The sequence below is a fragment of the Triturus cristatus genome, chromosome 8 (genome assembly GCF_964204655.1).
Source record: "Triturus cristatus chromosome 8, aTriCri1.1, whole genome shotgun sequence".
In the NCBI taxonomy this organism is placed as follows: Eukaryota; Metazoa; Chordata; class Amphibia; order Caudata; family Salamandridae; genus Triturus; species Triturus cristatus.
In genome coordinates this window covers 1,199,957,636-1,199,970,523 of record NC_140591.1, presented here as the reverse complement: position 1 = coordinate 1,199,970,523, position 12,888 = coordinate 1,199,957,636, and the positions used below count along the sequence as shown (strand labels likewise).

Here is a 12,888-nt window from a genome sequence, read left to right as displayed (position 1 = left end):
CAAATCCAAACTAATGTTCTATGGGAACACATTTTTCTGAACCAATACAAACCATGCTTATAAAAATGTAAACATACAGCCTAGTTTTTAGTGTAAGATCTCCTTGAAAGATGTTCACAGTGTGGATTGTAGGTCATAGCTATGTCTTCTGGAGTGAAAAGTATGCAGAAAAAAGAGGTATTGTGAAAGACCTTGCTTTGCCAAATGTAGACATTAAATGGATTGGTCAGAGAGGGTTAAAGTGGCACCAATTAATGCCTTTGGTGAAATCCTTTCTACATCTCCCACAGCCTAACCTTATAATTGTGCACTGTGGTGGAAATGACCTAGGCACTTTAACTGGGGTAGGTCTGGAAATGCTTGTTAAGGACACCTTTGTGCAATTGATGTCACTTTTTCCACAAACTACCTTTGTATATTCTAATATATGCCAAAGGCAAAAGTGGAACTGGTCCAACCAATATTGTCCGCAGATTGACAAAGCAAGAAAGCACGTCAATAAGTCTGTTTCTGCTTTCCTCAGAGACTATGGTATGGGTTCTATACACCACAACAACTTGCGTTACAACATGCAAGGCATTTATAGAGGAGACGGTGTACATTTCAATGATGAAGGGAACAGAGTCTTCCTCTTGAACTTTAGACTCTGCATCGGCACTTACTTGTAGGTACCAAAAAACACTCAATGAACACAACGGCTCTTTTTAGAGCCACCTAACATCCAAACACTTACACTTGATTTTTAATTCCATTTTTTTAAGGATTTTTTTCTGCATACCCTGCCAACTTATGGCAAACAAAGCAAAAACCAAAGGAAATGATGGACGGAGTGTTGAACATTGCAAGCACTCGCCCCCAGTCAACTGATCTGGGTTTAATCCATCACCGTTCTTTAGCCCACTCTGCCACCCCAGTTCAGACATGGCCATATGCAAATCAGTCTGACCCTGTGCCTCATGGGAACAGGGGGTGAGTGCTTGCAATTTTCAACACCCCGTCCATCATTTCCTTTGGTTTTTGCTTTGTTCGCCATAAGTTGGCAGGGTATGCTCAGACGTGAGTCCCTTGCTCACTTTGCCACTGGAAACAAGCAAACCTGGCTGAAGACGGCTGAAATGCCAGAAACCGGTCCTAGGAAGCTTGTTTCCGGTCCAGGGAAGACATGGCTTGGCAGTTCGGGCTGGACTGTTCCCATGAGGCACAGGGTCAGACTGATTTGCATATGGCCATGTCTGAACTGGGGTGGCAGAGTGGGCTAAAGAACAGTGATGGATTAAATCCAGATCAGTTGACTGGGGATGAGTGCTTGCAATTTTCAACACTCCGTCCATCATTTCCTTTGGTTTATTCTTATTAATACACCTGTAAACCTGCGCTTAGTGCAGCTGTCCTTGGGTACTACTGAGAAAGTTTGCGAATTCCCTAATGTAGTAAATCTGCATCCATATGTAGACTTTTTTCTAAGGGTGCGGATGTACTCATTTGTTTGTAAATAGGGCCTAGTGTATACTATTCACGGTCACTAAATGAGGTCCTATGCTCTATCTCAAGAGCAAGAATGTTTAAGAGGAATGATGGAGACATGATTCTCTATCTTGCCTAATAGAGACCACACAGATGAAACATCTTCACTGCCTGCATGGGCACATATGGAAGGAACACTCAAACTAGGATGCTAGGCAGTGTGGTAAGTTAGTATCCGAAGGTATAATTTTTGAGTAAGGTAGAAAAACTAGTTGCAAACAAATTAACTGAGAAAGCCTAAATACATTATATGCAATTTACAAAAGACATAAAAAGGTGTATAAAATAGTCCTTGATCTAAAGATCCTCACAAATGATAACATAAAGCCTTGACTAGTTCAGACAAAAGTACTCTATGCATGTTTTGCATATCAGTTCAGAAACAGTAAATATAGATAGAGGCAGTCCTTACAACCCTGGAAAAACTTTACTATATGTTGTGAGAACAGCAATTAATTAAAAACAAAATATCCATGTGTTTACAAATGTCTTTGAACTAATGGACCTCAAAGCATACTATGCATACAATGCATTCCAATCACTTGATGCTATGTGTTTTTTCATAGCAATCCATTAGGTAGGTGTATGTATTGCTTTCCATTTTTTCATAATTAGAGAAAGTGCAACAGATACGACAATAAATATGAATTTTCTCGTTGAGCTTTCTAGGATGTTCAAATTTATAGTCCATCCTAACTGTGCTATTTGGGGATCATCAGAAATATCATAATCTATCATTGAATTTGCAATCTGCAAAATTCCATCCCAAAAGAATCTTAACTTGAGACAGGACCTAATCGTGTGCCACTAATCTACAGAACTCCTATTTTGACATTTTAAGCAAAAGGGTGGAATACATGGCTAAAATGTACTCAAAATCTTGTATAAGTCATAAGGGTGTATACGTCTATAATTGGCCCTGCAAAACGATTCTTAACTAAACTGGAAGATTTCCATTATCATTTTATCGGTTATTGGAATCCCCACCTATTTCTCCCATCTATGGAGGAGCTCTCTTATTAAACTAACAGTACCCTTTGGATTCAATGCATTCTAGAATGATAGCGTTCCTGGATGCAGTGCAGTGTGACAGGTTAGTTTCAGAAAGGTGTAAAGCAGTGTGGTGGACAGCGACAAGCCCTATAACATTGATACTCAAAGTACGGCCTGGAGGCCGCATACGGCCCTCCTGACCTTTACATGCGGCCCCCTGGTCAACAGCAGCACTGGGCTGCTGGTTACTAGAGAGATGCTAGCAATACGAACAATGTTAAATAAACAGGCAAGCATTTATTTACAAGTTATATGGTGTTAAAGAAAGTGAGTAACTATTGAGCCCTGCACCACTTAAATTTAGGAGCACCTTCATTTTTAAAGCCTTCTTACAGCAAAAGTATAAAAATATGATCAAGTCTCTTCAAGATTCAAAAGTGTATTTCAGGACATTGAAAAATATTATTATAAAGTGAACGTTTTTAAACATGAATTTTAAAACATTAATTCTTCCCCCACCCTGACAACAATGCCAATAGTGAACTAAAGAGGCAAGCTAGTTGTTATGTGCACTCTTTCGGTGACCTGGGTTCCTGTTTTAAAAGTAAAACAGTATAGTTTATTAAATCAAACACAGGAGAAGGTTTTGTACAGCATGCATCCTAAAGTCATGCATTTTGAGGTCCTTCGTATATGTGATAATGAAGATAAAGACGGGAAAGTGAAATAAAACAACTGCCTAGGATCACACAATTTGGTAAAGTGGGAAAGCCGGGACTAATCTCAGCTTTTCTGGTTTACATCGTGCAATTTAGCAACTAGATGGATATGCTTTGCTTCCCCTACACCCACCTTACCGCCAATGCTCCCCACACCACCCGGCCCGACAGCACCCCGCTGGCATCAATGTGGCTCTCAGTCACCTCACAGACCACAACTTTTGGCCCCCGGGAAAATGTTTGCGAGTACCCATGCCATATATCTTTGTTCCACAGCTTTTATAGTATAGGAGGTTGGAAAGTTGTTGGCAAGTAGAGTGGTCTATGACTAAAGCGTTTTGGTGTTATGCATCATGAAGAGAGTTGTGTTCTTATTGTGTTACATGTCCATGTGCATCGACATCTGTTAGAACAAAACCAGAGAGAAAGAATCTTGTCATATCTTATAGAGTGCTAACCCTGAAAAGCTTCCATAGCTGTCCCACTCTGGACATTCTCAGTGGGGACTGGGTTTTAAGAAGTCTTTCATTTAATCTACACATTTATTGTGATTGATTCAGCAGTTGTCAGTGCTCTGTTGAGGTTTTTAAAATTACTGCTTTACTGTAACCTGGGGCCTTGTTCATAAAAATACTTGATATGGAAGACGAATATCTCGTGATGATGATAAGCATCAAATACTCTCTCATGTTTTTTAATGAAGTTTTGCCTTTGGATTGTGCCCTTGAATTGTCTTACTTCAAAATGAAAAGGTCAGTCACAGTTGACTTGTGCTTATGATGACTCTTTCAGGGACTATGATAATTATTTTCTGTTTTTAGGTCATTTACTTCCTGACCTAAGAAGAAAATAGTCAAAGGTTCGGCTACAAGATTCCAGGGCTGTCACTTGCGCCCAAGGCCTTTCTGCCTGTAAGGGAAACTAGTGACCTTTATGCTCAGTTTTGCACAGCATGATCTTGTAGGTCAGGGCTGTAGCAATTGACACGAATCATAACAGGGCTTATTCATATGAGTGTTATGAGTTGTATTCAGGTCTTTTAATTGATGCCAATGTTATGTAACAAAAAATAATTGTTTATTTTACTGGGTTGATAAGCATACCAGTTTTAACTGTTGTTTAAAAAAAAAATATATAGATATACATATAAATACATGCAGCGCCACATTTCTGCAGGCAATTGAAGGTGGGAACAGCAGGACTTATTTTTTAAGAACATGCTTTAACAAAGCGCAAGAGAGAGGATGACCGAAATGGGAAATAGAACAAAGAAGACACAGACAGAAACACAGTGACAAATGGCGATGTCAAAGATGAAAAAACTAAACGAGTAAAATAAAAAGACATGAAGTGCAGGGTGATGAAAAACAGAGGCATAAGCGAAAAGCCTAGGGCTTCTAAAAAACACATTTGGGCCCTTGCGATTTTTTTGTTCTTGTTTTTCTTTTACAACTTAAGCATTGCTAAATTTAAATATAATGGATTGGTTTCCGAAATGAATCTCCCAAATGAAATGAAATTAATATCCATTTAGTCCATGTTGGCTCCATGTTACCTTTATTGCTTTGTTCAGTATAGACGGAATCCACTCTGTTAGGGCCTAAGCATTGGCTGAACACTGGGTAGTAAGATTATATAAAAATGAAAGCCTGCAATTTGTTATTTGTTGGAATAACCGAAACCATCTCTCTCACCCAAAGATCACAGCTGCTTGACCATCTGAAGAAAAATTACAGACAATTGAAACTGTTTTTTTATTTTTAATGTTATGAGTGTCTATAATGCAGATGACACTGACATAGTCCCTTAACTAATTTATTTTTAGTTTCTTAATTTCAGGTGTGGCGCTTACAGTCCTTTCAATTAATGTTCTGTCTGTTATTAGTATTTTAATGTATCTTTTTAGTAAAGTATGTGACACTGTAATTGTTGCCATTAATTAAACAATAACCAGTAGTATTTTGTGGTTGGGGCTGAGTCTGAGATGGAATACTCAGTTCATGGCTGGCTGCTATGGAGTGACATGCTGTAGCTTGCCTTTTGTCCTCACCTCAGACCATCCCTCGAAAAGCAGCTGAGCCTTAATGACTGTAGGTTATCATTTTGCAAGGCTGGGTTTAGAGCTGGTACTTCATTTTCTAATGTTCTACCAATTGCTGTACCATTCTCGTGGGATATGGTCCAATCAACTTGGGTTTGAGAAATGGCAGATACCGTATTATATGCATCTAGTTTGCAGGCCTTCAACTAGATATGCCTCTTCATCAATGGCTGCTTGTGGGGCTTAGTGTTGACCACAGACCATCAAATATTGTATCTGAAAAGGAAACAAATTGTAATTCCATTCAGTACAATAGATCTTTACAGTTTATTTCTTTTGGATTTATTTACAGAAGTGCTTAGGGCGAGTTCGGGCTTCATACACTGCATAGAGTTCTGCATGTAGAGAAACAAATGTTGCCCACATGGGTTGCTTAATGATTCCCTTGTCATTACTATTGACCTGTATATGTTGAGAATGATTCTTCCAGATCCATAGAAAGATATTTTAGCCGTGTAGTACACAGTAGAATTCACCTTGTTTAACAAACAAACTTAAGCCTTAAACCCATCTGTTGGGTGCAGTTTTTGGACAGGATTCTATGAGAATCTGTCCTGTCTTAACTAGCTTTGTTCAGAATATCCTAAATGGCTATCTCTCTCTCTCTCTCTCTATATATATATATATATATATATATATATATATCTGCATCACCGCGCACAAAGCTTCACGCGCACACTCCTTCCGGAATAGTTTTATTTCACGGTACGAAGCCGGAAAACCCAACGCGTTTCGGCGTCAACATGCCTTGATCACGGGTGAATTCATTACTCTTTTTGCTCAATACATATACACACAAAATCACGTACAACGTGAAAAAGTGAAAAACATAGAAAGTGGACAACAAAGTGAAAGTGTAACATTACATGTTTGCTAACAGTCGGCCATTTTGTAATAGGGTTGCGAGCATGATACCCATACAGTTTTTGCTAACATCCAATAGATTTCTTAAGATTTCATTTACAGTAACAAGTGTTAGATGAATATATTTGTAAACGGGACATCTCTGTTTCGCCATCAATGAATCCTCTTCCAAGAGATACTTTTTACTGTATAGCGATTATAAGCATACAATTCATTCCAATATTGTTGACTTTCACAAAATTATTCATTAAATATTTTGCAAATCATCCAACCCTATTCTTTAGGAACAATAGCAAATAGTAAAATATCAAAGTCCCCAATGAGGCAGAATTCGTATTAGCTCCCGCAATCCCAAATCGTAAATGTAACTCCCTTTCATTATCAATGAATAGTCTGTCTGAACGTCATTGCATCCTATATGGGCAGAATAAGACAGTATGTAGATCAGTAGCAATCTACTGACTGAATGTTAATAACACTCATCTCCTGAAGAAAATAATGTAAAGTTAAGATCAATACAGATTAATGGTCTGCACATCGTAACAGCAGCGCCGTAATTATACCCCTTATTTTACTTCAGCAAGGGCATGACTACATACAGGTAGTATACTGCTTATATATATATATATATATATATATATATATATATATATATATATATATATATATGAATTGCATTAATGAATCCCAAGTGGGTTAGTATGCAAATTGTAAAAGAGGCTTCCCCACAATACCGCCCAAGTGGGCATTGCACTCCAATCATCTACGGCTAATAAGAGCATTCTCTAACTTATTATCTAAGCATGTGCAAGACCTCTTGAACCCAATTAATCTTCTTCCTATTGTGTAAGTCTCAGTCTGACAACAATAAAAAGGGGATCTTCATAATGCTTTCGCATCATTGCTGTCTCTCCACCTAAAAAAGAAGAAGGGAGCAAAAATCAAATGTCGTTATTTATGATGCTACACCCAGCAACCTGAACAGTGCGGAAGTAACATATCCAAAAGTAAAATGTGCAGATTAAAAAATATTCTTGTAAAATTCTCGGATACAGATTGCACATAGCATTTAACCTCTGAAATCCATCAGCAGAATTGAAGAAATATCCCACATTTGCCTTCTCTATAAAGTGATGTAATTTAGAAAGTCATGTTATTTAAAACCCCTAGCAATAAAGATCAAAGTACTTGTTATGAGGTCAACCCAGTAGAAAATTAAGAAAAGAGACAAAAAAAATGGTGGGAAGCCATTACATTAGAGAAATATCTGGAAGAGGGAAGGGTCCCTCGGGGACTCAGGATCCTTATTGCTCAATCTTATGAGGATCCAGATCCTAAATTAGCAAATGAATGGGCAAGCAATTTGATGGACTGTTCGAATCGCATGCTGTCAATTTTGATAAAGTTTGCTTGGAAAGAACGCTCACGTCTCCTCAAATCAATTGCAGAATTAAAAGAAGAAATCAAAAAAGAAGAGAATCAAGAGATATTTATGACAAAATTAAGGACATCATGAAAAAGATTGACTAGCATAAAGAAGAGATTATAGCTAAAAAAGAGAGGACATTTTTGAGGGATAAGATTGATTATCAAGCCTGCAGAGTTTTTACCTTCAGCCGTAGATTCGATAATGTGAGTAACAAGGGAGCACGGAAGTTATCGGATTGAGATAGGGCGACCAGCAAAACTGGTAGCGATGCCAGTGAGAGCGATATTTCAGAAAACGGGACACCCGTAAATGACAAAGTTTTGCCTTTGCCAATACATTTTGGGGAGGAATTCCATCTATTGAACCAAACTAAAAAAACAACAGAACTGGCAGAAGGACAGGGGTCGGGGAGAAGGAAGGGCCCAAAATTGTCGAGGCAGAGGAAGAGGAGAAACTACTGGAGAAAGAGCCCTGTCTGTAAACAAACAAGGAGGCGCTGATGGAGGAAAAACAGCAACAACCCCTATGGGAATGGAAACAAGGGGTCAGAAGAGCTGGGGAAAATGAAGGCTACAGGAATGTGGTAAATCTTTCTAACCGTCCTTTGAGTACTGTTGAACAGAAGGTGTTACAATATGGTTTATCCTTTTTTCCTACGACCTCGTTCTCTTATTCGCAGGAAAGAATTTATCTTTTTCACTTTGTAAGAAAACTAAGACTGCGGAAATGGCATAAACTTAAGATCAAAGTTCCTCCTCCTCAGATCACTTTATCGCAAGTTGTTCCTGCCAGTGTGTCAATCAATGAGGTGGACACTTTGATTGCTCTGAAGGAATTGGAATTTAATAACCTTGATCCCGTACCTATAGATGCACAATCTTAGGGCAATAAGGTTAATTTGAGCTGTCCTAATGAATTTAGACCAAAATCCACTTTTAATCCCGCACTTCCCCCTTGTGGTATTGACATTTTTTAAACTTTGGTTATTCATGATTTGAAAGTATTAGCTAAAAAAAGAAATTAGCGTCATGATAACTTGAACAAGGAGGAAAGAATGGCTGTAAAATTGCTGCAATCAGACCACAGTATAGTCATTTGCCAATCAGATAAGGGTGGCAATGTTGTTGTTTTGAATGTGGAGGATTACTTACAGGAAGGCACACGACAACTAGAGAACTATGATTGTTATGAAAAGGTCTCCAAAGAAGATGTGGAGAATGCCTATCTGATGTATCATGGCATTCTGAAAATGTGGCATACGCAGGGAATTCTGGAATGGGATGAGTATTCTTATCTCCTGAATCGCTCTCCCAAAACAACAATTCTCTACCTACTACCTAAAATACATAAGGATCGACTAAGACCACCAGGGAGACCTGTCATCCATGAACTTATTATTGGAAAAAACTTCCAAATATATTGATTATTTCTTGTGACCTTATTTAGAAACATTACCTTCCTACATAAAGGATAGCAACGATTTTCTGAACAGAATCAAGGATGTGATCTGGCAAGAAGGTTTCTTATTGATGACTTTAGATGTTTGCAGCCTGTACACTTCCATCAAGCACGCTAGGTCCATTAAGATTGCATGTGACAAAGCAGCAAATCTTAAACGGGATGAGCTGCTTGCTCCCAAGAATAGTGTCAGTAAAGAAAATGACAACATTATCAGATATGTAACAACTTACAATTCTGGCTCACAAGATCGGAAAAATGTCTCAGAAAGCATTGGAAAATTTTGAAAACTGAGCCTACTTTGGAAGGGATGTTGAATGACTCTCCCAACATCTCATTTAGAAAAGCTAATTCTTTAAAAGATAGGCTATGTACCAATGAAGTTACACTCACTAAACCAATTAATTCAGGCATCCAAGGTTTGTTTACCTGCATGTCTAGTAAAGCATGCAAGTTTAGTTCCAATGGTAAGAAGGTTCTATATCCAGTAACAAACTCAGAAAGACTAATAGAAAAACATTTGACTTGTCTTTCTGACTTCTGTGTCTATGTTCTAATATGTCCATGCTCTAGACAGTATACAGGTAGCACCATGTTTCCTTTGAAGAAGCGTATATTGGAACATATGCAGGCGATACAAAACAAAGATAAAGTGTACCCAGTGGCACGCCACTTTGAGGAGTAACTCCATTTTTTTGCTTTTTTTGTCATTGATTGAGTCCCTCCAACTATCAGGGGTGGGGATAGGATTCGTAGCCTTCGCCAGTTAGAATTTAAATACACTTTGGAGCTAGACACTAAAATTCCACGAGGCCTTAATTCTGAAGAAGAATTGTCTTGGTTTTTGGGTGACTGGGGATAACAAAGTATAGTGATTTTTGCTCAGTTTTCTCAATTCTCTTTCCTTATTCTACTCCTTTTCTCTTCTTTCTTTTTTCTCTCTTTTTTTTCTCGTTTTTCTCTTTTTTGTTTTTGTTTCTTTATGTCCTTAATTTTCTACTGGGGTTGGCCTCATACCAAGTACTTTGATCTTTATTGCAAGGGGTTTTAAATAACATGACTTTCTGAATTACATCACTTTATAGAGAAGTCAAATGTGGGATATTTCTTCAATTCTGCTGATGGATTTTCGAGGTTAAATGCTATGTGCAATCTGTATCCGAGAATTTGACAAGAATAATTTTTAATCTGCACTTTTCACTTTTGGATATGTCACTTCCTCACTGTTCAGGTTGCTGTGTGTAGCATCATAAATAACGACATTTGATTTTTGCTCCCTTCTTCTTTTTTAGGTGGAGAGACAGTAATGATGCGAAACCATTATGAAGATCCCCTTTTTATTGTTGTCAGACTGAGACTTACACAATAGGAAGAAGATTAATTGGGTTCAAGAGGTCTTGAACAAGCCTGGCTAATAAGTTAGAGAATGCTCTTATTAGCCGTAGATGATTGGACTGCAATACTCACTTGGGCGGTATTGTGGGGAAGCCTCTTTTACAATTTGCATACTAACCCCACTTGGGATTCATTAATGCAAAATTATATATATATATATCTATATATATATATATAGATATATATATATATATAAGCAGTATACTACGTGTATGTAGTCCTGCCCTTGCTGAAGTTAAGCAAAGGGTATCATTACGGCGCTGCTGTTACGATGTGCAGACCATTAATCTGTATTGATATGAACTTTACATTATTTTCTTCAGGAGATGAGTGTTATTAACATTCAGTCATTAGATCGCTTCTGATTTACATACTGTCTTATTCTGCCCATATAGGATGCAATGACTTTCAGACAGACTATTCATTGATAATGAAAGGGATTGCGGGAGCTAATTCGAATTCTGCCTGATTGGGGGCTTTGATATTTTACTATTTGCTATTGTTCCTAAAGAATATGGTTGGATGATTTGCTAAATATTTAATGAATAATTTTGTGAAAATTAACAATATTGGAATGAATTGTATGCTTATTATCGCTATACAGTAAAAAGTATCTCTTGGAAGAGGATTAATTGATGGCGAAACGGAGATGTCCCGTTTACAAATATATTCATCTAACACTTGTTACTTTGAATGAAATCTTAAGAAATCTATTGGATGTTAGCAAAAACTGTATGGGTATCATGCTCGCAACCCTATTACAAAATGGCCGACTGTTAGCAAACATGTAATGTTACACTTTCACTTTGCGGTCCACTTTCTATGTTTTTCACTTTTTCACGTTGTACGTGATTTTGTGTGTATATATTTATATTGAGCAAAAAGAGTAATGAATTCACCCGTGATCAAGGCGTGTTCACGCCGAAATGCGTTGGGTTTCCCGGCTTGGTACTGTGAAATAAAACTATCCCCAAGCACTTTGGATTTGTGCTTTATTTGGCGGAAGGAGTGTGCGAGTGCAACTTTGTGTGCGGTGATTCAGATTCAAAACAGGGCTGCCTCGGACCCTGGCATGCACTGCTGCGATTGTGTCCTGGCTTATTTGAGGAGGCGGAAAGGTGATATATACACACACACACACACACACACACACACACACATACACCTGCACGCACATACGCACACACACACACACTTGTCTGGACAAGTGTATATTGTCTGGAAAAAAATGTCTTCATTCAGATCTGTGTTGGGTATTGTAAAACGTAGTTTGTCCTTGGTATGACCAATAACTACAAAATAATTGTGGTCTTCGAACTTATTTTCCTCTAACGCAGAGGTTCCACAACTCTTCCCCTCTTTTTCTTGGCATCTGTATTTATCTTTTGAAGATGTCTAAACAGTGTAGTAGTATAGCATCTGTCATGTTTTTATTAATTATGGATTTCAGATTACACTGAGAAAGTGGTGGCAACTGCTCCTATTTCATTGTAGCTTATTGTGTGCCCCATGTCAAATGGATGCCCCTCTGACTGATTCATGAAAGATACAGAAGTGAAACTGTGTCAAATTTAGTAGAACACCGATCCCCAAACACCTCCATATTTGTATCATACAAGACATGCTTACAAAGTGTCTAATATTTTTTTAAATTGTAGCATTCCAGGAAACAGATTTCAGTTTCAGTATCCTTATGAGCAATCAAGCATGGTCGTTAAATACAGTGGAAAGTTTGCATGTCAACTAGTTTTTAGATTTCGGTTGACCATAACCCTGTGGAAAGATCAGTACAGCCATTTCTGAGAATTATGAAGTGTAATCTCCCTTCTGGTTCTATTTACTTCTTTAAGTCTAAACTCTTGTGATTTGCAGGGTTGCAGAGGATGTTGTGAGGTGGCAAGATAAATCTGTCTATGTTTCATCACATGCCATCAACTGTGCTGTTGAGTGGATATGGAAGCTGGAGCAATTGGGAGTTGCTGGCAAGAATGGTCCCTGCGAGGCTATTCTTCAAGCAATGGGTGACAAGTCTGTAAGTTTTTATGTTTCAGCAAAAGTTCTTAGCATTATGTGTGTTCAAGCATTAGAGGAATACAACTGTTTAATAGTGAATATAGTTATTAACTTCAACTGATTTATTCCCAGAAAATTGCTTGATTGGGCATTGTATCAAAACTACTTTGTGTAATGTTAAATGTCCAATACTTACAAATGTACCTGTATGTTGTAATAATAATAAATTCATTTGTTATTAGATTGTATTTGATACACCATAAAATCGATACTAGATAATGGATATTACATTAGATACCAGATACTATTACATTAGTTCAGCCTTATTGGGACTCATCACTGAGGTGCAGCTTAATCTCATCTCAGGCTCAGGACCCACATCTGGGCTTTCC

At 37.9% G+C, this 12,888-nt stretch overlaps 1 protein-coding gene across 2 annotated transcripts in view; it reads left to right on the top strand.

Annotated features, from left to right (window-relative positions):
• Nucleotides 1–12,888, top strand: part of VWA3B (von Willebrand factor A domain containing 3B) — a 983,684-nt gene that overhangs the window by 117,192 nt on the left and 853,604 nt on the right. For both annotated transcript variants that reach the window (XM_085622889.1, XM_085622888.1), the window contains exon 6: nucleotides 12,356–12,515. In XM_085622889.1, the coding sequence (XP_085479015.1) occupies nucleotides 12,356–12,515 (160 nt within the window). The remainder of the gene's footprint in view (nucleotides 1–12,355; nucleotides 12,516–12,888) is intronic.